At 44.4% G+C, this 23,422-nt stretch overlaps 1 protein-coding gene across 1 annotated transcript; it reads right to left on the bottom strand.

Annotated features, from left to right (window-relative positions):
• Positions 1-4,751: 4,751 nt before the first annotated feature.
• On the bottom strand, positions 4,752-17,742 carry LOC124132326. Its single transcript, XM_048403210.1, has 4 exons — positions 17,593-17,742; positions 13,615-14,737; positions 7,851-9,287; positions 4,752-7,740 (listed from the first exon to the last, which is right to left on the bottom strand). The coding sequence occupies exons 2-4, from the start codon at positions 14,676-14,678 to the stop codon at positions 7,641-7,643; spliced, it is 2,601 nt and encodes an 866-aa protein (XP_048259167.1). The 5' UTR covers positions 14,679-14,737; positions 17,593-17,742; the 3' UTR covers positions 4,752-7,640.
• Between the last annotated feature and the right edge of the window lie 5,680 nt (positions 17,743-23,422).

Here is a 23,422-nt window from a genome sequence, read left to right as displayed (position 1 = left end):
GAAAGTGGGCTTGATGGGGGCAAGGATGGAAACAAGACTTTGATAAAAAGGTTAGTGGACGCTCTTGCCTCGGGAAGATGTCTCACCACAGGTCACAGCTCTGTATCTTGTCATGAATGTTTTCCTTGTATGTCATTGTCAACTAAGATAACTTGTATATTGCTAACCCCACATGAGAGAAATGTTTTGCCTCTTGTGTTACGTGTGGAGATGGCGTGTAAATACTGTTTGAGATGTACAGCCCAGACAGATGTATTGTGCGGAGACGCTCAAGTCGTTGTTGAACCTTCTCGTTCCTCTGATAACTTTGCAGATATTTCGGTTGTGATGGACGTAATGTTGGTGATATGTGTAGGAAAGCTAACCCTCTGTTGACACTGTGCTGTTTGATGTGTATTGAAGGATGATGTTTGACTGGGGCTTCGTCAAGTGCTTGACCAGTTTTACTATATGCTGCTTGTGTATCCAGCCTTACACCTGCCTGACCCACTTGTCTAAGACGTGGCAATTTCTTGTGCAGAGTTGCATCCCTTGGGCATGTCAGGAACCTGTGATCATGGGGTCAAAACCGGGGTTTGCCTGGATTGTTTCGAGTGTTGTCAGCACCACACCCGTGGGTTTCACCAAAGTGGTAAACATCTGGCACCTACATACTTCGGGCTTTCCTCCCACGATAAGCTGACATGCTGTGATATGACTGGAATGCTGTTCAAAGCAGCGTTAACCAAACTCACGCACAGCCATCCAGGCAGTGTCTCCCTCACCTGGCCTCCATCTTCAGGAGATCAGTAACCCTGTGAAGCTCTTCTAAAATATCTCATCTTCTGCAGTTAACCTACATCATTCAGCTTAAACATTTGATGTCAGACTGACTTAGTAGCTACAAGGATGGTCACAATTGCTTTGCCGTCAACATAATCCACTTTTATTCAATTTTTGTCATTGTATTACATTCATGATGTTTTGTCTAAAGAATCAAATGTAATATTTGTTAACTAAACATACCCACATGAAGTTTTGTCCTGGTACATCAATTGAAATACTTGTGTTGCAGACCGAAGTTCCATGTTTGTTACGTTATCTAATAAGTTCGGACAGTCGACATGTCCGGTGTGGGGCAAGGGTGGCCCAGTCGTCTAAGGCGCCGCAATTCGCTGTGCAGAGTTGCATCCTTTGGACACACCAGAAACCTATGATTGTGGGTTCGAATCCTGGTTCACCCTGATTATGTTTCTAGGTTTGTCAGCACCATACCCGTGCTTGTGGGTTTCACCAAAGTGGTTAAACGTCCGAGACATGCATCACTTCGGGCTTTCCTCCCACATTAAGCTGACACACCGTGATAAAACTGGAATAGTGTTAAAAGTGGCGTTAAACCCAACTCACTCACTCAACATGTCCGGTTGTCTTGGTGTTACTGGATACAGCAACAAAAGGGAGCAACCATTTGATTTTCAGTGGGGAGGGGATTTTTGTTTGATCAGCCTGTTCTTATTTTTTTAATGTTTAGGAGCTCAATAAATTTTACCAAATAATAGATTATAATAACAAACTGAGTTCTCTGGACACTGGTCTGCAAGCAAGCAAAATGTAGCTAAGGAAATGGCTGTTATGTGATATATAGTCCATAAAACAATTATCAGATGATCTGTGATCTCAAAATGTTATTTATGAACAAACCATGATGGTCTCAAAATAAAGAATATGAATGTCACACTTATTACTATGAACCACCGACATGTGATGTTAGTCAGTGTTGACTCTGTTGATACCAGTGTAAGTCAGAGGAATCGGAGGACACAATGGTACCAAGTGTTGACGCTGTTGGTATATACCAGTGTACGACAGGGGACGTATAAGACAGATGATCACTGAGACATACTGCCTCAGTACCAAGTCCAATGATCACTGAGACGTGTACTGCCTCAGTACCAAGTCCAATGATCACTGAGACATATACTGCCTCAGTACCAAGTCCAATGATCACTGAGATGTATACTGCCTCAGTACCAAGTCCAATGATCACTGAGACGTGTACTGTCTCAGTACCAAGTCTGACAGATCACTGAGACATATACTGCCTCAGTACCAAGTCCAATGATCACTGAGACGTGTACTGCCTCAGTACCAAGTCCAATGATCACTGAGACGTGTACTGCCTCAGTACCAAGTCCAATGATCACTGAGACGTACACTGCCTCAGTACCAAGTCCAATGATCACTGAGACGTATACTGCCTCAGTACCAAGTCCAATGATCACTGAGACATATACTGCCTCAGTACCAAGTCCAATGATCACTGAGATGTATACTGACTCAGTACCAAGTCCAATGATCACTGAGACGTATACTGCCTCAGTTTAAACTGTTCGAGCTGCACCCTGTTGTGAGGGAATATGTTCCTCTGTTCAACAGGGTCCACATTAAATGTTCCAGTACATGCTTAATAGTCCATTGCTTAGAATAAATGTGTTAAGTTCATGTTGTGTTTGGTTTATCACAGCTGCACTGTCCTCTCCATGCCTGCAGTCACCTACTAGGTCAAGTAGCCGGCAATCATCTCAAGTTTATGTTCCAAGTTTGTGATCATGTTTTATCGATTGCCAGTATAATGTACGATGGCAACCAGGCGACACTAGGGCCTGGCAGAGAGCTGGCTGGGGTGACAGGCAGCTGGGTGTGTCCTCTCTCTACCTCCACCACTCCCTCTGATTGTACTGTCACTGTACTTCTACTGCAGAAAATATGTTTTGGTAAATGTATCATACACTATCATGTTTCACGTTACCAATAAAGCCAAAGCTGTATGGATTGCCTTGTTGTTTTTATGAATGTGGGGCAACCCTCGTCAACCTGAAGGTGTTGTTGTCTGATATTTTACAGCCGTATAATGTGTTTGTCTCCATGTGGGAGCAGGCTTTAAACCCGGGCTTCGATGTCTTTGGAAGATATGTGTAGCACGTCCGAGGGTTTTTAGGATATTTTAAACCTGCATTCGCGGGATAAAAGCCCTGAGGTTATCCCAAGGATAAGAGTTTTATACAACTTATAAACCAAAAATTAAACTTAAAACAACCTTTATCAACATTTTTATGTTTCAAACATACTTTCAATGAACCTAAGAAACGGGCGTGTTGCTGGCGTATGGTACTTGAAAAAGACATTCTTAAAAGCATTGTGATTTATCAGCGCCTCTGTAGCCTTGCGGTACACTCAACTGGCTTCAGATACGAAGGTTGCGTGTTCATTTGTCATTTGATTTTACATTTCATTACATTGTGTTAAAATTCAAAATAAATTTCTAGTGATAAACATTCATATGTTACAATCTTAAAAGATACATAAAATCGCCAGGATATTATAACATATTATATAACAAATATGACTGGGAAATGATATAAAATCCCCAGGATATTATATAACGCGACTTAAGACGACTAGAGAACAATAGCATTAAGTCACTGGAGGTTTATGATGTGGCATACTTACCAGTAAGATCTCGGCTGTGTGCTAACCCTTGCTTAGCTGCAGATAGGTAACATTTTGAAAATTGATAATGTGCGTAAAATATATATATATATATTAATGTCATGTAAGTAACTGGTCCCCTTTGTTCTTCTGAGATGTTGAAAATGTAGCATATCAAGATTGACAGACACACACATTTGAGCTAGGTGATCTGATGCTCAATACTTGGGACAAGTCCCCTGTCAGGCTTGTAGCAGATGTACTTAGGTTTTGATTGTTACTTAATACCACACTCAACACTATACCAGCTATGTGACCGCTGCCTGTAAATAATCTAGAGCGGACCAGAAAATCTAGTGATTTGTATTGAGAAAAAGCATAGGAATAGAAAACCTTATTTTCAATATTTTGATATAGTATGGTAAGTCATCATGCCATATTACCGATCAGAGAATGATCATGTGTAATAACTTGAATGAATGGTGTCCCTTGACAAAGGATCTGGACAAGGGCTGGGACAAGTACAAATTTGATACCAAGGTGTCCGACCCCCTATTACCTGACCCTACCCGGGTACCCACTGTAGGTTTCAAGAGCTGGTGACTTAATGTCCAATTGCGAACTGTTTTCCGGGAGCCCTGGCAAAAACTATTTAGATATATGTATAAAACAATCTTGTCATGCATACACTCAAGTTGACTGAAGCTTTATCTTTACTCAGTCAGAAGGAATGGATGCGTAGGCAGAAAGAAATGTGAACGTTAGCGACTTGTAGTGTAACAATGGCTTTTTATTATCATTGTCATTAAACGATATATGATCACGTGACTAACCGTGAGTCCTGTGGATACCTGCGTCCTACTGTGGACCCATCCAACCAATACCCAAGTACCTGTCCCATTCATTCACTCGGAACAGGTTATCTGTAATTTCTCGTAGCTCATTGGTTATTGTGTAATTATATATCTCGATAAGTCTTGGTGCAGTGAGTCATCATATGAGTGAGTGCTATTATCCAGAGGTGCGGTCGGGTAGCCTTGTGGCTAAAGCATTCGCTCGTTGCCCCGAAGACCAGGATTCCAGACATGGTACAATGTGTGAAGTCCATTTCTGGTGTCCCCTGCTGTAATATTGCTGGAATATGGCTAAAAGCGGCTTAAATTTAAACTCACTCATTCACTCTCCTATTGTTCCGGAGTATATGGTTAATGACATGTTAACATACATCAGAGAAACAATGTTTGCCCAATCATTGTTTTTGATATAAAATAAGTCAAGATATCTCGGGTACATTTTTTATTACATCATAACCAACATTGATAAAAAAGACAAGTGGTAAGACTGCCATATATTATCGTGTTGGTGCTATCTCAGTGTTAGTCGTCACACAGCACATGGCCACTATGTATGTGTGTCACAAGCCTAGGCTATAAATGAGTGAGTATTATATTAAGTGTGCCCACTTTAAATGCTCCATAGGTTCACATAAAAGTGCTCACAAGTGAACAAGCTATATCACAGTTACCTTGAATTATGCATTCATTAAGTGCAACCTACGTTGTTTTATAAACACTTTTAAAACTTGGTTTACGACACTCAAATATTGAAAAAATATAAAATTGGAAATTAGTTGTTTTTATATTCTGCCAACCAGAAACAAGAAAAATAACAAAAGTATTTACTGACTAGTAAAATAAAAACATTTTTTTAAATATTATTATTAAAAACTGTTGAAAATATTTCTTAAAAATTCAAAACAATGAATTATCATGAATCCATATTCTTCCCATCTCAAAATTTTATTTTATTTTCCTAACTTAGGAAACAAAAAATATATATTTTATTTTTTTCAACCTACAGACCTGATTTTGCGAGCTGTAATCCGTAACACCCCACCCAATCCCCCCTCAAAGTCTGGCTTTGCTCAGAGATTTCACATTGGTGACACTCCTGCCTGCCAATAGTGTTTTTTGTGTTAAAAAAATATTTAATATTCAAGGGAAGTATGCCCAGATGTAGCAGGAGAAAAATAGTTCCCTGGTGCTGATGTTTAATATTTATATTTGATTTTAAACAACTTGCAACAAATAGTGGTTTGAACCTTTAACATTGAATCATGTGCTGTTTGTTTTGGTTTCAATTTTGTAAAACTTTGGATGAAACGAAAGTTGGTATGACCTTATTGAGGAAACAACAGTAATTATTGTGAAGGGTACAGTGATAAACATTTAGTAGGAACTTTCTTTCATCAGTTAGTATAAAGTCTTCCCAATGTCATACTGAAAGCCACTCCTTTCAACTACCGGTAATCAGTTATTCTGTAAACTTCATGCACCAGGGGGCTGCACTGAGCTCCACTGCACAGATGGAAGTGAAATTATTTTATATTTTTACCTTACTTAGTCAAATAAATATACCCAGTCTAACACTATTATGTACTATTCATCAATATTTATTCTATTTATATTATAATATTGAAAGAACGTGTCACTAAAAAGACCCTTATTCTACGGTCTTCCCTAAATGATATCTATATTACACAAAAGAAGTTAAAGAACACCCGATTCTTTCATATTACTGTAGTTAATCTGTCATGTTCTTTTAACTTTTGAGTAGTATATATATATGTGTCATCACAATGAGCTGCCTTGAATCAGAATACGGTACATAAATATTAAATATCTGAACTGCTACATAAAAATAGCAGACAAATATTATCATTAACATTCTCTCCACATATACTACATACTAGGGATGGGTATTGGATGTTTAAAGTGTATCACAGTATTTTACAATGCACAAGGTCGTATTGCGATACGTATCACAATATATTGTATAATTCAAAATTTTGAATTCAGAAGCAATTTGAAACATTAATGCAGGAATTAATGTTCATATTAATATGGAACAAAACAAGATGCTGGAACAGCATAATGTTTACTAATTCAATAAATATGGAAAGGATGCACACTCCGGGACAGTGATGACTTGGTGCTAACCACCAGAGCTGAATGTGAGAATGTGAACTTGGATTTTGGAATTACGGAAACATTTCGAATGATTACATATTTGCCAAGTGTATAACTTTAAACACATGATAAAAATTGCTATTTGAAATCACCCGATATACCGAGCATAAAAACATGATATTGTGATATGTATCATGCAATGACCGAACCTCAATTTACCGAACTACCGGTAATACCGCGCACCCCACTACATACATGTCACTATACATATTCCATAACAATACTTGACACAAGTTATCACAGTCAGAGCTTTGGATTTGTGTAAGTAATAAATAAATGAGGTTATATGAGTCGTATCATGATGTATAATTGTCAGAGGACTAACATGTACAGACCATCCAAATCATGTCAACTAACATCCTGGTACTTACACGTTCAACTCCATTGACCCTCTCTCATCTCTGATTCTAAACACAATTAAGGCACCAAAGGCAATTTGGATTTCCTTTCAGAAAATGAAAAGCCTTATACATCCTGGAAAATATACAAGAAGTTGCTACACTCAGCGATTAGTATCGTGTAAATAGTTAAAGGGAGATCACTCTACATCCAAGTGTCACAACCAAACAGGATATACATGTGCTTAAAACAAGTATGGACATTTTCTTTAGTATTAACTTGGCAACATACTTAAAAGTAAAGAAACAGGAAACATTCAAACATGATACTGAAATGTTTAGAAGTGTGTTGGTTAGTCTGGTGTATTTTGAAGATAAAACAGGTGTCTTGACATAGGGCTTTGTCAGAGACCATGATCTACTTGAATGAGTCACTGCTTGCTGATCTGCACCTTGGACAAGTAGTCACAAGTTGATGATATACTTGAAAGTTGACTGCCTGCCCACCATCCTGTACCTTTGACAGGGGGCCAAATCCCCTTCTATCGGCATCCGACATACCACTTAATTTGTCTTGGCATGCAGTTTAAGGACTCTTGAGTCATAGCAGTGTACACAGCTGGTCCTAGTAAATTAGAATGGGATTTCACAAAGAATGCATGATTATGCATGTTTACATGCTTAGGGCTAAATATTTTATTGATTTGCCATTTAAATATTGGCATCCTTTCACCAGGACTCGGTATCCAGTGTACCAAAGGGGGTTGGCACCCTCTTGGACAAGAAGGGACAAGTTGCTGATCTTCTACTTGACTGAGTACCGGCCCGCTGACCTGTAACTTGGACGTGTAGGGCTCAACAGGTCAACTTGAGACATGTACAGTGACGAAGGTTGTTGGGAAGAGCTGTAACATAACAATGAACATTAAGACAAAAATGGAACAGATTGTTTTGTGGTAATGGTGTTTAAAAGAGAGATATCCAATCAGAAGCGTTTGGTACTGTTGGTACTTGCCTTCTGTAAGCGGTTGACTTGGAACTTGCAGTGTATAGAGAGCCAGGTCCAGTGTGCCTCTTTGACCAACTACTACTGGAGTATTGTGGCTGTAGTGCAGAGCTGGCACCAGACTGACCCAGGCCTGAGTCGACCTGTGAGGGAGAGGACAGTCGTGAGTGGGTGGAGGAGAAACTGCAGCGGCAGGGAGATATTGATCTGGATCGGGAGTACGGAAAGTCTCGCTCCCTCTCCAACGCCATCTGCCTCCTGAGTTCCACCAGGTAGTCCTTGTGGTGTCTGGGGGAAGCATGTGATGCTTGTGAGGATGTAGAGAAGATGCTGGAGGTGTCCCAGCTGCTGTCGTGGTGCTCACCATAGTCATAGTGAGACAGGTGCGAGCGCATTCTCAAGTCATTCAACTCATCTTCTGAGGCAGCCAATGCACTTCTTTTCCTGAGATCAGTCAAAAAGTGAACATATTTCTCCATAGCATCTACAGCAGAATCAGTGCTGGAAACTGATGGTGACCTCGGATAGGTAGACCTTAAGAACTGTTCTTGCTTTTTTGACCTCTCATAGAACAGTTGTTCCCACATTCTCTCCAACTTGAAGGCTTCAATCTCGGCTCTTCTTTTCATTTTCATGATCTCCCTGTTGAGAAACCTTTTCCTGCTGTGGCCTCCAGCTTGGATGTGCCTCACTTCATCCAGACACAGTTTTATGGCTTTCTTGGACTCTTCAAGTTCAGCTCTGCTTTGGAAGATGATTTCCCTTGTGATGTTGATCATTTCCTTGCTTCGAGAAGAGCTTGGAAGGCTGGCCTCAAGTTCCCAGGAGTCTTCCAGAAGGGCCAGCAACTGATCAGTCTGTCCAATAGAGTAGTTGAGTTTAGCCTCAAGTAGTTCAACTGTCAAACAAGATGGCAAGTTGGGAATGTGTAAGGCAAGAAGTTCAATAATCTCAATTCGTTCAGAAGCTAGTTTGTTCAGCTCAGAATGAATCTGTGTTGTTTCATCATCTGTCATCACCGCTTTTGAAGATCTCCTTCTGTCTGCCCACTTGTTGCTATGGAGATTGGTTACGTTAATCTCCCTGTAGTAACTGTTCACCCTGTCAATGAGACTTCTCTTGAGGTTTTCAGAATGGAGGGAGTTATAGGTTGAAGGTGACACATCATCCTGAACCACGGAGACCGGCGACGCCCTGGGTGTGAGGGAAGAGTCACTCCAATCATCATGCAGGTCCCCTGTTGATGTACCAACCTCGACACGGATTACCGGAATCCCCCGAGGTTTGGTCAGTTCCTGGAGATCAGCTGTAGTGGTCCCGACAGTGATCCGTGGCTTCACATACTTCCTCAGGTCGTCAGTGCTTGTACTCATATTATGCTTTGGTTCAGCTCCAACCAGCTTGTTCACCATAAATGGTTTCAGTGTAATGGTCCATGCATCACATCTGTAAGGACACAAGTTCATTGCATTTGAGTATTACCAAAGTAGACACAAGTTTATTTATAATGAATTACTTTTAGGGATCGAATACTAAGGCCGCACATTTTTAATCAAGTGGTTTCAAAACATCCTAAAAAATCTGGTGCCTGTTATATTTATTTAGTTTGTTTTGTTTGTTTGTTTGTTGTTAAATCCAGCTATATGATTGCGGTCTGTAAATAATCAAGTCTTGATCAGACAATCCAGTGATTGACACCATGAGCACTGATCTACGCAATTGGGATATGATGACATACATCAACCAAGTCATTCAATCCCATTAGGCGCCTTTTACGGCACGCATGGGTTGCTGAAGACCTTTTCTAACCCAGATCTTCAGGATCTTCATGTGATGAGAGTGAGACTATGACAATGAGATAATACTGTTCTCTCACATCAACCAGACCTACCAAATATCACAGCCATAGTTCCTAGGTCACATTAAACATTCCCTTTGAATGCAGCTGTGGGCAACAGTGCCTAACCTGATGCTATTGTATATTCTGTCATAATTTGTGATTTAAGTTAAGATGTTTGGACAGGTAGTGAGTGAGTGAATTGTTTTAAAGCTGATTTTAACATTGTTTTATCACAGAATAAATCTTGGCACATTTAGAAGAGGTTATTATCAACACTGAGGAACCCATGATCCCTCATATACATGGGGATGACAAACCAAGGATCATCACTGGAGCAAATCTGGGACTCAAACATATCACCAGCAGATCAACACTCAACTAGACACATCACCAGCAGACCCAGGCTAGACTAGACACATCACCAACAGATCCAGGCTGGTCTAGACACTTCACTGGCAGACCCAGGCTGGACTAGACACATCACCAGCAGACCCAGGCTAGACTAGACACATCACCAGCAGACCCAGGCTAGACTAGACACATCACCAGCAGACCCAGGCTAGACTAGACACATCACCAGCAGACCCAGGCTAGACTAGACACATCACCAACAGATCCAGGCTGGACTAGACACATCACCAGCAGACCCAGGCTAGACTAGTCACATCACCAACAGATCCAGGCTGGACTAGACACATCACCTACAGACCCAGGCTAGACTAGACACATCACCAGCAGATCCAGGCTGGACTAGACACATCACCAGCAGATCAACATTCGACTAGACACATCACCTGCAGATCCAGACTGGACTAGACACATCACCAGCAGATCCAGTCTGGACTAGACACATCACTGGCAGATCCAGGCTTTACGAGACACATCACTGGCAGACCCAGGCTGGACTAAACACATCACCTGCAGACCCAGGCTAGACTAGACACATCACCAGCAGACCCAGGTTAGACTAGATACATCACCTACAGACCCAGGCTGGACTAGACACATCACCAGCAGACCCAGGCTTTACGAGACACATCACTAGCAGACCCAGGCTGGACTAGACACATCACCTGCAGACCCAGGTTAGACAAGACACATCACCTGCAGACCCAGGCTAGACTAGACACATCACCAGCAGACCCAGGCTGGACTAGACACATCACCAGCAGACCCAGGTTAGACTAGACACATCACCTACAGACCCAGGCTGGGCTAGACACATCACCAGCAGACCCAGGCTGGACTAGACACATCACCAGCAGACCCAGGTTAGACTAGACACATCACCAGCAGACCCAGGCTAGACTAGACACATCACCAGCAGACCCAGGCTGGACTAGACACATCACCAGCAGACCCAGGCTGGACTAAACACATCACCTGCAGATCCAGGCTTTACGAGACACATCACTGGCAGATCCAGGCTTTACGAGACACATCACCAGCAGACCCAGGCTGGGCTAGACACATCACCAGCAGACCCAGGCTGGACTAAACACATCACCTGCAGATCCAGGCTTTACGAGACACATCACCTGCAGATCCAGGCTTTACGAGACACATCACCAGCAGACCCAGGCTGGGCTAGACACATCACTGGCAGATCCAGGCAGGACTAAACACATCACCAGCAGACCCAGGCTAGACTAGACACATCACCTACAGACCCAGGCTGGACTAGACACATCACCTGCAGACCCAGGCTGGACTAAACACATCACCAGCAGATCCAGGCTTTACGAGACACATCACCAGCAGATCCAGGCTGGACTAGACACATCACCAGCAGATCCAGGCTGGACTAGACACATCACTGGCAGATCCAGGCTGGACTAAACACATCACCAGCAGACCCAGGCTAGACTAGACACATCACCTACAGACCCAGGCTGGACTAAACACATCACCTGCAGACCCAGGCTGGACTAAACACATCACCAGCAGATCCAGGCTTTACGAGACACATCACTGGCAGATCCAGGCTGGACTAGACACATCACCAGCAGATCCAGGCTTTACGAGACACATCACTGGCAGATCCAGGCTGGACTAGACACATTACCAGCAGATCCAGGCTGGACTAAACACATCACCTGCAGACCCAGGCTGGACTAAACACATCACCAGCAGACCCAGGCTAGACTAGACACATCACCAGCAGATCCAGACTGGACTAGACACTTCACCTGCAGACCCAGGCTGGACTAGACACTTCACTGGCAGACCCAGGCTGGACTAGACACTTCACTGGCAGATCCAGGCTGGACTAGACACATCACCTGCAGACCCAGGCTGGACTAGACACTTCACTGGCAGACCCAGGCTGGACTAGACACATCACCAGCAGACCCAGGCTGGACTAGACACATCACCAGCAGACCCAGGCTGGGCTAGACACATCACCTGCAGACCCAGGCTGGACTAGACACTTCACTGGCAGACCCAGGCTGGACTAGACACTTCACTGGCAGACCCAGGCTGGACTAGACACATCACCAGCAGACCCAGGCTGGACTAGACACATCACCTGCAGACCCAGGCTGGACTAGACACTTCACTGGCAGACCCAGGCTGGACTAGACACATCACCAACAGATCCAGGCTGGGCTAGACACATCACCAACAGATCCAGGCTGGACTAGACACATCACCAGCAGATCCAGGCTGGACTAGACACATCACCTGCAGACCCAGGCTGGACTAGACACATCACCAGCAGATCCAGGCTGGACTAGACACATCACCTGCAGACCCAGGCTGGACTAAACACATCACCTGCAGACCCTGGCTGGACTAGACACATCACCAACAGATCCAGGCTGGACTAGACACATCACCAGCAGATCCAGGCTGGACTAGACACATCACCTGCAGATCTAGGCTTTACGAGACACATCACTGGCAGATCCAGGCTGGACTAGACACATCACTGGCAGACCCAGGCTCAACTTGACATATCTCCAGCAGATCCAGGCTGGACGAGACACATCACCAGCAGATCCAAGCTGAACTAGACACATCACCAGCAGACCCAGGCTTTACGAGACACATCACTAGCAGACCCAGGCTGGACTAGACACATCACCTGCAGACCCAGGTTAGACTAGACACATCACCAGCAGACCCAGGCTGGACTAGACACATCACCTGCAGACCCAGGCTGGACTAGACACTTCACTGGCAGACCCAGGCTGGACTAGACACATCACCAACAGATCCAGGCTGGGCTAGACACATCACCAACAGATCCAGGCTGGACTAGACACATCACCAGCAGATCCAGGCTGGACTAGACACATCACCTGCAGACCCAGGCTGGACTAGACACATCACCAGCAGATCCAGGCTGGACTAGACACATCACCTGCAGACCCAGGCTGGACTAAACACATCACCTGCAGACCCTGGCTGGACTAGACACATCACCAACAGATCCAGGCTGGACTAGACACATCACCAGCAGATCCAGGCTGGACTAGACACATCACCAGCAGATCTAGGCTTTACGAGACACATCACTGGCAGATCCAGGCTGGACTAGACACATCACTGGCAGACCCAGGCTCAACTTGACATATCTCCCGCAGATCCAGGCTGGACGAGACACATCACCAGCAGATCCAAGCTGAACTAGACACATCACCAGCAGACCCAGGCTGGACTAGACACATCACTGGCACATCTTGGCTGGACTAGACACATCACTGGCAGACCCAGGCTCAACTTGACATATCTCCCGCAGATCCAGGCTGGACTAGACACATCACTGGCAGACCCAGGCTCAACTTGACATATCTCCCGCAGATCCAGGCTGGACGAGACACAGCCACCTCAGTGCAATATTCTATTTAAAATACATTCACCTGCTCACATGAAACCAACAACATTCGTATATACTGAACAAGACATCAATGAAACTAATGCACTTACTTGACTTTCTCCGTCTGTACAGATACATGCTCCACAAAAGGCTTGGGGACTTCCTCTGGTTCCCGGACCTCATGAACAAAAGGCTTGGGGACTTCCTCCTCATGAACAAAAGGCTTGGGGACTTCCTCCTCATGAACAAAAGGCTTGGGGATTTCCTGTGGTTCCTTTTCGTGAACAAATTCTGAGAACTTGTCCCATGTCACCTCTCCACATAGCATGTCAATCATGTCCACAAATAGTTCCTCGCGGTCTTCCAGCCTTGGGGCCACCACAATGGCTTTCCTCTCTTCCCAGATGTAAGACTCCTCATTGGTGGCAGCTGGCAGTTTAGGGCCGAGATTTCTCCTCGTAAGAAACATGTCCACCCTTGGCGCTAACCATCTCAATTCCTTCTGAAAGTATTCCTGGAAAAACCTTGGCCCATATATGTTAAACCCATTTTCCATCTCACTGCTATAGCCATGGACAAAGTTGTCTGCTCCTATGGGTTCTGAGTTTCGCCTTTGGGTTGCATGTGTCAGTACAGTAGCACTAGAGCACGTCTTCTCATCACGGATATCATCCTGGGATCTCACTTTGCGATTTACCCAATCATATACTTTATAGCTTTCAGTTCCTGCAAAATTTTCCTCACCAGGTATCTTTCCCTGATAGTATCTTTCTGGCAGTGCTCTATCCGACTTTCTCAAGAAATCATGTTTGGCATTCGCAGGTGCCTTGTATAACCTGTCAATAACAGATTTGCCTGGTTCAGCCTTTGGACTCTGAGGGGCTTTATAAGAAGTCTCTCCAGAAGATGTAAATGACTCCATACCCACAGAATTAATAGAGGAGTTTGATGCTGAATTTCTGGCTCTGCGAAGAGACTCTTGAGATCCAAGGCTGCTCAATGAATTCCTCACTATCAACCCCTTGTCGACCGGAAGACCAGCCTTGACCTTGAGTCTGCTAGACGATTGCATTGGCTTCTGCCGGAGCTCTTGTGCCCTTGTCATCTTTATCTCGGGTGGAGACGATGTCTTCTTCCTTGCTGTGCCTGGTCTGTGAGGTGGTGAGCTTGACATGTTGGAGAGGCAGTAGGGAGGCTTCAAGAGAGAGACTAGTTTGACCTGTATGGAAATACCTACAAAGGAAAATCAAATATATAACATATCAATATGAGGTATAAATAGCTGGAATTGCAGCATAAGCCATACTATGTACAATGTACACTTGTTCTATACTACTAAAGAATATAAGGAACACCCAATTCTTTCATATGAATGAAGTTAATCTGTCATTCCATATTACTATAGTTGATCTGTCATACCATATTACTATAGTTGATCTGTCATACCATATTACTATAGTTGATCTGTCATGCCATATTACTATAGTTGATCTGTCATGCCATATTACTATAGTTGATCTGTCATACCATATTACTATAGTTGATCTGTCATACCATATTACTATAGTTGATCTGTCATACCATATTACTATAGTTGATCTGTCATGCCATATTACCATAGTTGATCTGTCATTCCCTATTACTATAGTTGATCTGTCATACCATATTACTATAGTTGATCTGTCATACCATATTACTATAGTTGATCTGTCATACCACATTACTATAGTTGATCTGTCATACCATATTACTATAGTTGATCTGTCATGCCATATTACTATAGTTCATCTGTCATACCATATTACTATAGTTGATCTGTCATACCATATTACAAAAGTTGATCTGTCATACCATGACAAATTTACATAAATATGAAAGAATCGGGTGATCCTCAACATTTTGTGAGTAGTATATATTACCGTGGGAGGAAAATTAAAGGAAGAACACATTAGTAGGACCTTTGAAATGTCCATTGTCTTTGATAACCAGAATCTCCCAAAAACGGAGTGGAATATAATCTGTGGTGCTGCTTGAGACCTCAGTACACTTCGTCCAAAGCAGGATACATGTACGTATATTGACGTGAAAACTGACGCACATGAAAACGCATAAGGCTTAAAAAAAGAAAAGAATTGGTTTTCTGGCAATGACTTTTGAAAGTGTAATGCAGGCATGAAGTGGATTTTTTTGGCTTGTGCAAACTAGTATGTAACCAAATAAACAGTTGTGTGCCATCAACCTGGGAAAGGGCCTGTTTTTAGGTATTAGGGTTTTTAAAATTCTTTTTAAAATGGAAACAAAAACAAAACGTGTGGCAGACTTTATGATGATGCAGGCGATGCAGATGATGTGTCTGAGTGAGTGAGTGAGTGAGTGGGTGGGTGGGGTGGGTGAGTGGGTGAGTGAGTGAGTGAGTGAGTGAGTGAGTGAGTGAGTGAGTGAGTGAGTGAGTGAGTGAGTGAGTGAGTGAGTGAGTGAGTGAGTATGGTTTTACTCCGCTTTTAGAGCAATATTCCAGCAATATCACGGCGGGGGACACCAGAAATTGGCTTCACATTGTACTGATGTCGGGAATCGAACCCGGGTCTTCGGCATGACAAGCAAACACTCTAACCACCAAGCTACCCGACCGCCCCGGCAGTGTCTGAGAACCAAGACTATTATTATTTTTAGCCTAATGTGAATTTTGGAAATCATTTTCAATGAACTTGGCATGTGGATACCAAGTGGTAGTGAGGCCTGAAGACATACACCATGCAATAATGTCGGAGTTTGAATCCTCATTTACGTGGTCATACCTGGACATCACCTTCCAGTCACTTGCTACTTTTCAAGAGTCACACTCAACTAAGTGATTTCAAAGTGTTACAGTAGAAATCTCCACTATATGTGAAAGTAAACCTCTTAATGAGCTTTGTATAACACAGGTGACATAAGACAAATCCTGTTCTGTAAATATGCTTCAGTGAAGCTGTGGCGGAATGTTGATCCGTCAGCTTACATAAGGATCACCAGCACTTGCAGTGTTCATAGACAGAACGGCAACAGCTTTAGGACTGCCTTAGGATATATTTAACAATTTTTTCTCAAATACACTTGACTTGTTTTAATAGTAAATAAGAAAGCCCCAAAACACAAAAAACAGGGAATTTCTAATTATTTAGAAGTTTTATTGCTAATTGTTTAATTCAAAGGGCTTAGATTGACAACACTTGATAGAAGTTAAAAATAGTTTTTCTTCTACTTGGAGACCATTTTATTGTCTGACTGATATAAATATTCTAAAGTTTTTTAATTGTTTTAATAGTAAATAAGAAAGCCCAGTAACACAAAAAAGAGAGAGAATTTCTAATTATTTAGTACATTTTATTGCCAATTGTTTAATTCAAATGGTTTAGATTGACAACACTTGATAGAAGTTAAAAATAGTTTTTCTTCTACATGGAGACCATTTTATTGTCTGACTGATATAAACATCTAAAGTATATATATCTGAAGGGATATTGCGTTCTCCCTGACTGCACATGTACAATACATGTGGGACATTCTTAAAAGAATTTATTGTCTTGTTTTGGTATTGGGGCCGGGTAAAACAATTTTACGGGAATAAGTTGACAAAATGAACTAACAGTACAGTCCAAAATAATGTTACACTATCAGAGACCATGTATTTGTTATTTTTGAATGCTATACAGTATGATGTAAGGATAAGGTCATGGATGAACAACTTAAAAAAATCACTTGCTTGATAACAGTGTTAGAACCTACACCGAAATGTCGCTCCTAATTGTAATAAAGAAGCTGTTCATGATTATACCTAAGCCTTACATAGTCCTCAACTCCTAAATGCCTCTCAAAGAAGCTATGCAATATGATGTCAATAACTTATATAATCTGTGAATTCCTTTGATCTTGAGTTTGATACCGGGAAAGCGTCACTCGCATAATCATGAACCTGAACTGTGGCCACGAAAGCTACGCTTAATTATACCTATATTTGTCAGAATTTAGCTTTCTTGGCCCATAACTGTTGACTTATATGTAAATAGACAAAACAGTACTACGGAATGATTATACCCTCAACAAACCTGGGTTGTGACGATCCCGTGCACTCTGGTTCTCACAATGTGAGAGAAGAAAACACTCCCACACAGTGAGACAAGTGCGAGTCAAGTGAGGCAACAAACCTGGGTTGTGACGATCCCGTGCACTCTGGTTCTCACAATGTGAGAGAAGAAAACACTCCCACACAGTGTAACAAGTGCAAGTCAAGTGAGGCAACAAACCTGGGTTGTGACGATCCCGTGCAGTGTGGTTCTCACAGTGTGAGAGAAGAAAACACTCCCACACAGTGAGACAAGTGCAAGTCAAGTGAGGCAACAAACCTGGGTTGTGACGATCCCGTGCACTCTGGTTCTCACAATGTGAGAGAAGAAAACACACCCACACAGTGAGACAAGTGCAAGTCAAGTGAGGCAACAAACCTGGGTTGTGACGATCCCGTGCACTCTGGTTCTCACAATATGAGAGAAGTAAACACCCCCACACAGTGTAACAAGTGCAAGTCAAGTGAGGCAACAAACCTGGGTTGTGACGATCCTGTGCAGCCTGGTTCTCACAATGTGAGAGAAGAAAACACACCCACACAGTGCAAGTCAAGTGCAAGTCAATTAAGTGAGGCAGCAGGGGGAGGTTAACACAACAGCATCCTCCAAACACAAGCACCTGCTACAGCACTGTCACCCAGCCTCCTTACCATCGAACACATCAAACCATGCAAACACTGCAGTCTTCAGTAGGACACCCACTAATTGATCCAAGGAGTCGCATCTCTTAAGGCCTAGCAGGATGAGAAGAAACATCTATTCTCTACTGAAAGTGAGTGCTGTGTAGACAATCAATAGTGTTCTGTGGCAACAAGCACCAACGAAGTGTGGGTCCAGACAGTGGAGCTGACCGATCCCCGCTGACCAACCAACCTACCTGCTCTGATGGAGACGCTACCTGCAGCCAGTTGGCTGGGCTGGATGTCATGCTTGGCCGGTCACGCTATCATTGCTGCCATCAACCAACCGGCTTGTCATGTTCCATGATCAATAAACAGACAATTAGGAAATCAATAATGTATACTCAATAACTCCTGATGAAACCAGTTTGGCAAATCTGCTCTAACCCAGATGACAGTTGACATAACAGGATAATACACTAAGTTGCAGAGGAAAAATTGGCTTTTATAATGTCCATCCTTGACTTACACCCATCAAATGTCATTTTGACACAGAAAATCAAATTATGTTTGATGTTCACATCCTGTTATCATATTTGTCATTAACAATTCTAATATAACATGTATTTCAAAATTCTAAGAATCTTTTGCCTATCAGTTCGCATATATAAAGCCATAGGTATGTATGAGCATTTAACTGAAGAGAGTAACAGAGAAGTGTGACATTATGTTACTAGATGTTCCCAGCACCCTGACCACCCCTGAGACAGTCAATGTCCCCACACCCTGGCCACCCACCCCTGAGAGAGTCAATGTCTCCAGCACCCTGGTCACTCACTCCTAACAGTCAATGTCTCCGACACCCCGGCCACCCACCCTGAGACAGTCAATGTCCCCAACACCCTGATCACCCACCCCTGAGATAGTCAATGTCCCCCACACCCCGGCCACCCATGAGACAGTCAATGTTCCCACATCCTGGCCACCAATTCCTGACACAGTCAATGTCCCCACACACCAGCCAGCCCTGAGACAGTTAATGTCCCCACATCCTGGCCACCAATTCCTGACACAGTCAATGTCCCCACACACCGGCCAGCCCTGAGACAGTTAATGTCCCAAGCACCCTGATCACCCACCCCTGAGATAGTCAATGTCCCCCACACCCTGATCACCCACCCCTGAGAGAGTCAATGTCTCCAGCACCCTGGTCACTCACTCCTAACAGTCAATGTCTCCGACACCCCGGCCACCCACCCTGTGACAGTCAAGGTCCCCCACACCCTGATCACCCAGCCCTGAGACAGTCAATGTCCCATTACCCTAGCCACCCACCCTGTGACAGTCAATGTCCCCACATCCTGGCCACCAATTCCTGACACAGTCAATGTCCCCACACACCGGCCAGCCCTGAGACAGTTAATGTCCCAAGCACCCTGATCACCCACCCCTGAGATAGTCAATGTCCCCCACACCCTGATCACCCACCCTTTAGACACTCAATGTCCCCACACCCTGGCCACCCACCCTTTAGACAGTCAATGTCCCCACACCCTGGCCACCCACCCTTTAGACAGTCAATGTCCCCACACCCTGGCCACCCACCCTTTAGACAGTCAATGTCCCCACACCCTGGCCACCCACCCTTTAGACAGTCAATGTCCCCACACCCTGGCCACCCACCCTTTAGACAGTCAATGTCCCCACACCCTGGCCACCCACCCTTTAGACAGTCAATGTCCCCACACCCTGGCCACCCACCCTTTAGACAGTCAATGTCCCCACACCCTGGCCACCCACCCTTTAGACAGTCAATGTCCCCACACCCCGGCCACCCATGAGACAGTCAATGTCCCCACACCCTGGCCACCAATTCCTGACACAGTCAATGTCCCCACACACCGGCCAGCCCTGAGACAGTTAATGTCCCAAGCACCCTGATCACCCACCCCTGAGATAGTCAATGTCCCCCACACCCTGATCACCCACCCTTTAGACACTCAATGTCCCCACACCCTGGCCACCCACCCTTTAGACAGTCAATGTCCCCACACCCCGGCCACCCATGAGACAGTCAATGTCCCCACACCCTGGCCACCAATTCCTGACACAGTCAATGTCCCCACACACCGGCCAGCCCTGAGACAGTTAATGTCCCAAGCACCCTGATCACCCACCCCTGAGATAGTCAATGTCCCCCACACCCTGATCACCCACCCTTTAGACACTCAATGTCCCCACACCCTGGCCACCCACCCTTTAGACAGTCAATGTCCCCACACCCTGGCCACCCACCCTTTAGACAGTCAATGTCCCCACACCCTGGCCACCCACCCTTTAGACAGTCAATGTCCCCACACCCTGGCCACCCACCCTTTAGACAGTCAATGTCCCCACACCCCGGCCACCCATGAGACAGTCAATGTCCCCACACCCTGGCCACCAATTCCTGACACAGTCAATGTCCCCACACACCGGCCAGCCCTGAGACAGTTAATGTCCCAAGCACCCTGATCACCCACCCCTGAGATAGTCAATGTCCCCCACACCCTGATCACCCACCCTTTAGACAGTCAATGTCCCCACACCCTGGCCACCCACCCTTTAGACAGTCAATGTCCCCACACCCCGGCCACCCATGAGACAGTCAATGTCCCCACACCCTGGCCACCAATTCCTGACACAGTCAATGTCCCCACACACCGGCCAGCCCTGAGACAGTTAATGTCCCAAGCACCCTGATCACCCACCCCTGAGATAGTCAATGTCCCCCACACCCTGATCACCCACCCTTTAGACAGTCAATGTCCCCACACCCTGGCCACCCACCCTTTAGACAGTCAATGTCCCCACACCCTGGCCACCCACCCTTTAGACAGTCAATGTCCCCACACCCCGGCCACCCATGAGACAGTCAATGTCCCCACACCCCGGCCACCCATGAGACAGTCAATGTCCCCACACCCCGGCCACCCATGAGACAGTCAATGTCCCCACACCCCGGCCACCCATGAGACAGTCAATGTCCCCACACCCTGGCCACCCACCCTTTAGACAGTCAATGTCCCCACACCCCGGCCACCCATGAGACAGTCAATGTCCCCACATCCCGGCCACCCATGAGACAGTAAATGTCCCCACACCCTGGCCACCCACCCTTTAGACAGTCAATGTTCCCACACCCCGGCCACCCATGAGACAGTCAATGTCCCCACACCCTGGCCACCCACCCTTTAGACAGTCAATGTCCCCATACCCTGGCCACCCCTGAGACAGTCAATGTTCCCACATCCTGGCCACCAATTCCTGACACAGTCAATGTCCCCACACACCGGCGAGCCCTGAGACAGTTAATGTCCCAAGCACCCTGGCCACGCACCCCTAAGACAGTCAATGTCCTGAGCACCCTGATTACCCACCCCTGAGACAGTCAACGTCCCCAGCACTTCAGCCACCCACCCCGAGACATGTCCCCAGCACCCAGATTACCCATCACTAATACAGTCAATGTCCCGACACCCCGCCCACTCTGAGACAGTTAGAGTCCCGAGCACCCTGATTACCCACCCCTGAGACAGTCAATGTCCCCAGCACTTCAGCCACCCACCCCGAGACATGTCCCTAGCACTTCAGCCACCCACCCCCGAGTCAGTCAATCTGCCACTGATCCTTCTACTGCTCAGCACAGCAGCACCACACACAATAACCCGGTAAGCACCACTGTGGGATATTATGTTTTACTAATGAACCTGTCTATTGACATGAAAACACAAACACGCCAACACAAACTCCACCTCATAAAAACTATGAATAATTCATCTTCAAATTTCCCCAAAGCATCAGTTCTTTTATATTGGTCATAACAGCAAACAAAATTTTATAACTATATCATGTTACACTCAAACCTGTTAATCTCGAGACCATGCCTTCCAAATTACTATTGTGGGGAATTACATCAAACGGATGTAACGATGTACCTGTGATCTTTAATCTGGAAATGTATCTTTCTGGATGATATCACCCGGAACAGCAATGTCTGGATGAATGAGGTTTCACTGTAAATTGTTCCAATATACTATTTCCAGAGAACAAATTGCATCCTGAAGACAGCTGCTAAATTAACAGAAGCTGCTTAGACAAGCATATCATACGTATACACATCAAATATCTGAATACAATAAACAAACAATTTACTTCTGGGATTGTACTTGGGGGACATTAACACATAATTCATAGGAAGTGACATGCCATGTTTGCAATCACTGAAGTGAGTTATGACATGTTTTATAAATCTCGCTGTGTCCTAGTAGAGTTCTTCTTAAAATCTTTCCAGTCGAACATCGATCAATCTCAGGTTTCACATCGATCACACAACAAATGACCTGCAATTCTGATAAAATCATTTGGCCATTGAGCAACGGAAATTGCTTTCACTGTTATTACCCCCTCTGAAGCAAATATGGTTCAATAATCTTGATAACATTTTTGTGCTGAATTCACACTTGGAACAAGCACAGAAAATATTCACATGGGAATCTGACAAGGTAGAGTTGAGCAATGGTATCACTTAAAACACAGATCGGCAGGAACCATCATTACCAATTATATACTTGCTTCAAATGCAAACAGACAAAAATAATGTCTTTAATAAATGTTAATTGTTCATTTCAATAATATATTTATTCCTGCATTTCTACATGTATGTGGGGCGGTTGGGTAGCCTAGTTGTTAAAGTGTTCGCTCGTCACGCCGAAGACCCGGGTTCGATTCCCGACATGTGTGAAGCCCATTTCTGGTGTCCCTCGCCGTGATATTGCTGGAATATTGCAAAAAGCGGCGAAAAAAAAGCAGGATCGTTTGCCATGAAGCAGATCCATATGGTCCCTAAGGTAGCCTAGTCTGCTTATCCAGCTCATTCTGAAGGTTATTGATGTGCTAACATGTTTAGCTAATTGTTGTAACATATACCTTATTACATTCAAAGCTCGTTTGTAGACTAGTACAAGCAGCCACACACACACATGCATGCACGTCGCTATATAAGTGCAATAATCTTGGAAGCAACCTTAAACCCTAGTTCACCTCACCTAACCAAAACATGTCAATGCAACAATAAATTAATCTCTCTCAACAAAATTGATCACATCTTCAAGGAAACTATACACTTGCATTTTGTCGTGAGTTGAGTACTC

Source organism: Haliotis rufescens, unplaced genomic scaffold (assembly GCF_023055435.1).
Source record: "Haliotis rufescens isolate VD_foot unplaced genomic scaffold, xgHalRufe1.0.p SCAF_3, whole genome shotgun sequence".
NCBI lineage: Eukaryota > Metazoa > Mollusca > Gastropoda > Lepetellida > Haliotidae > Haliotis > Haliotis rufescens.
The sequence above is the reverse complement of the archived record's forward strand: the minus strand, read 5'-3'. Positions and strand labels throughout refer to the sequence as shown.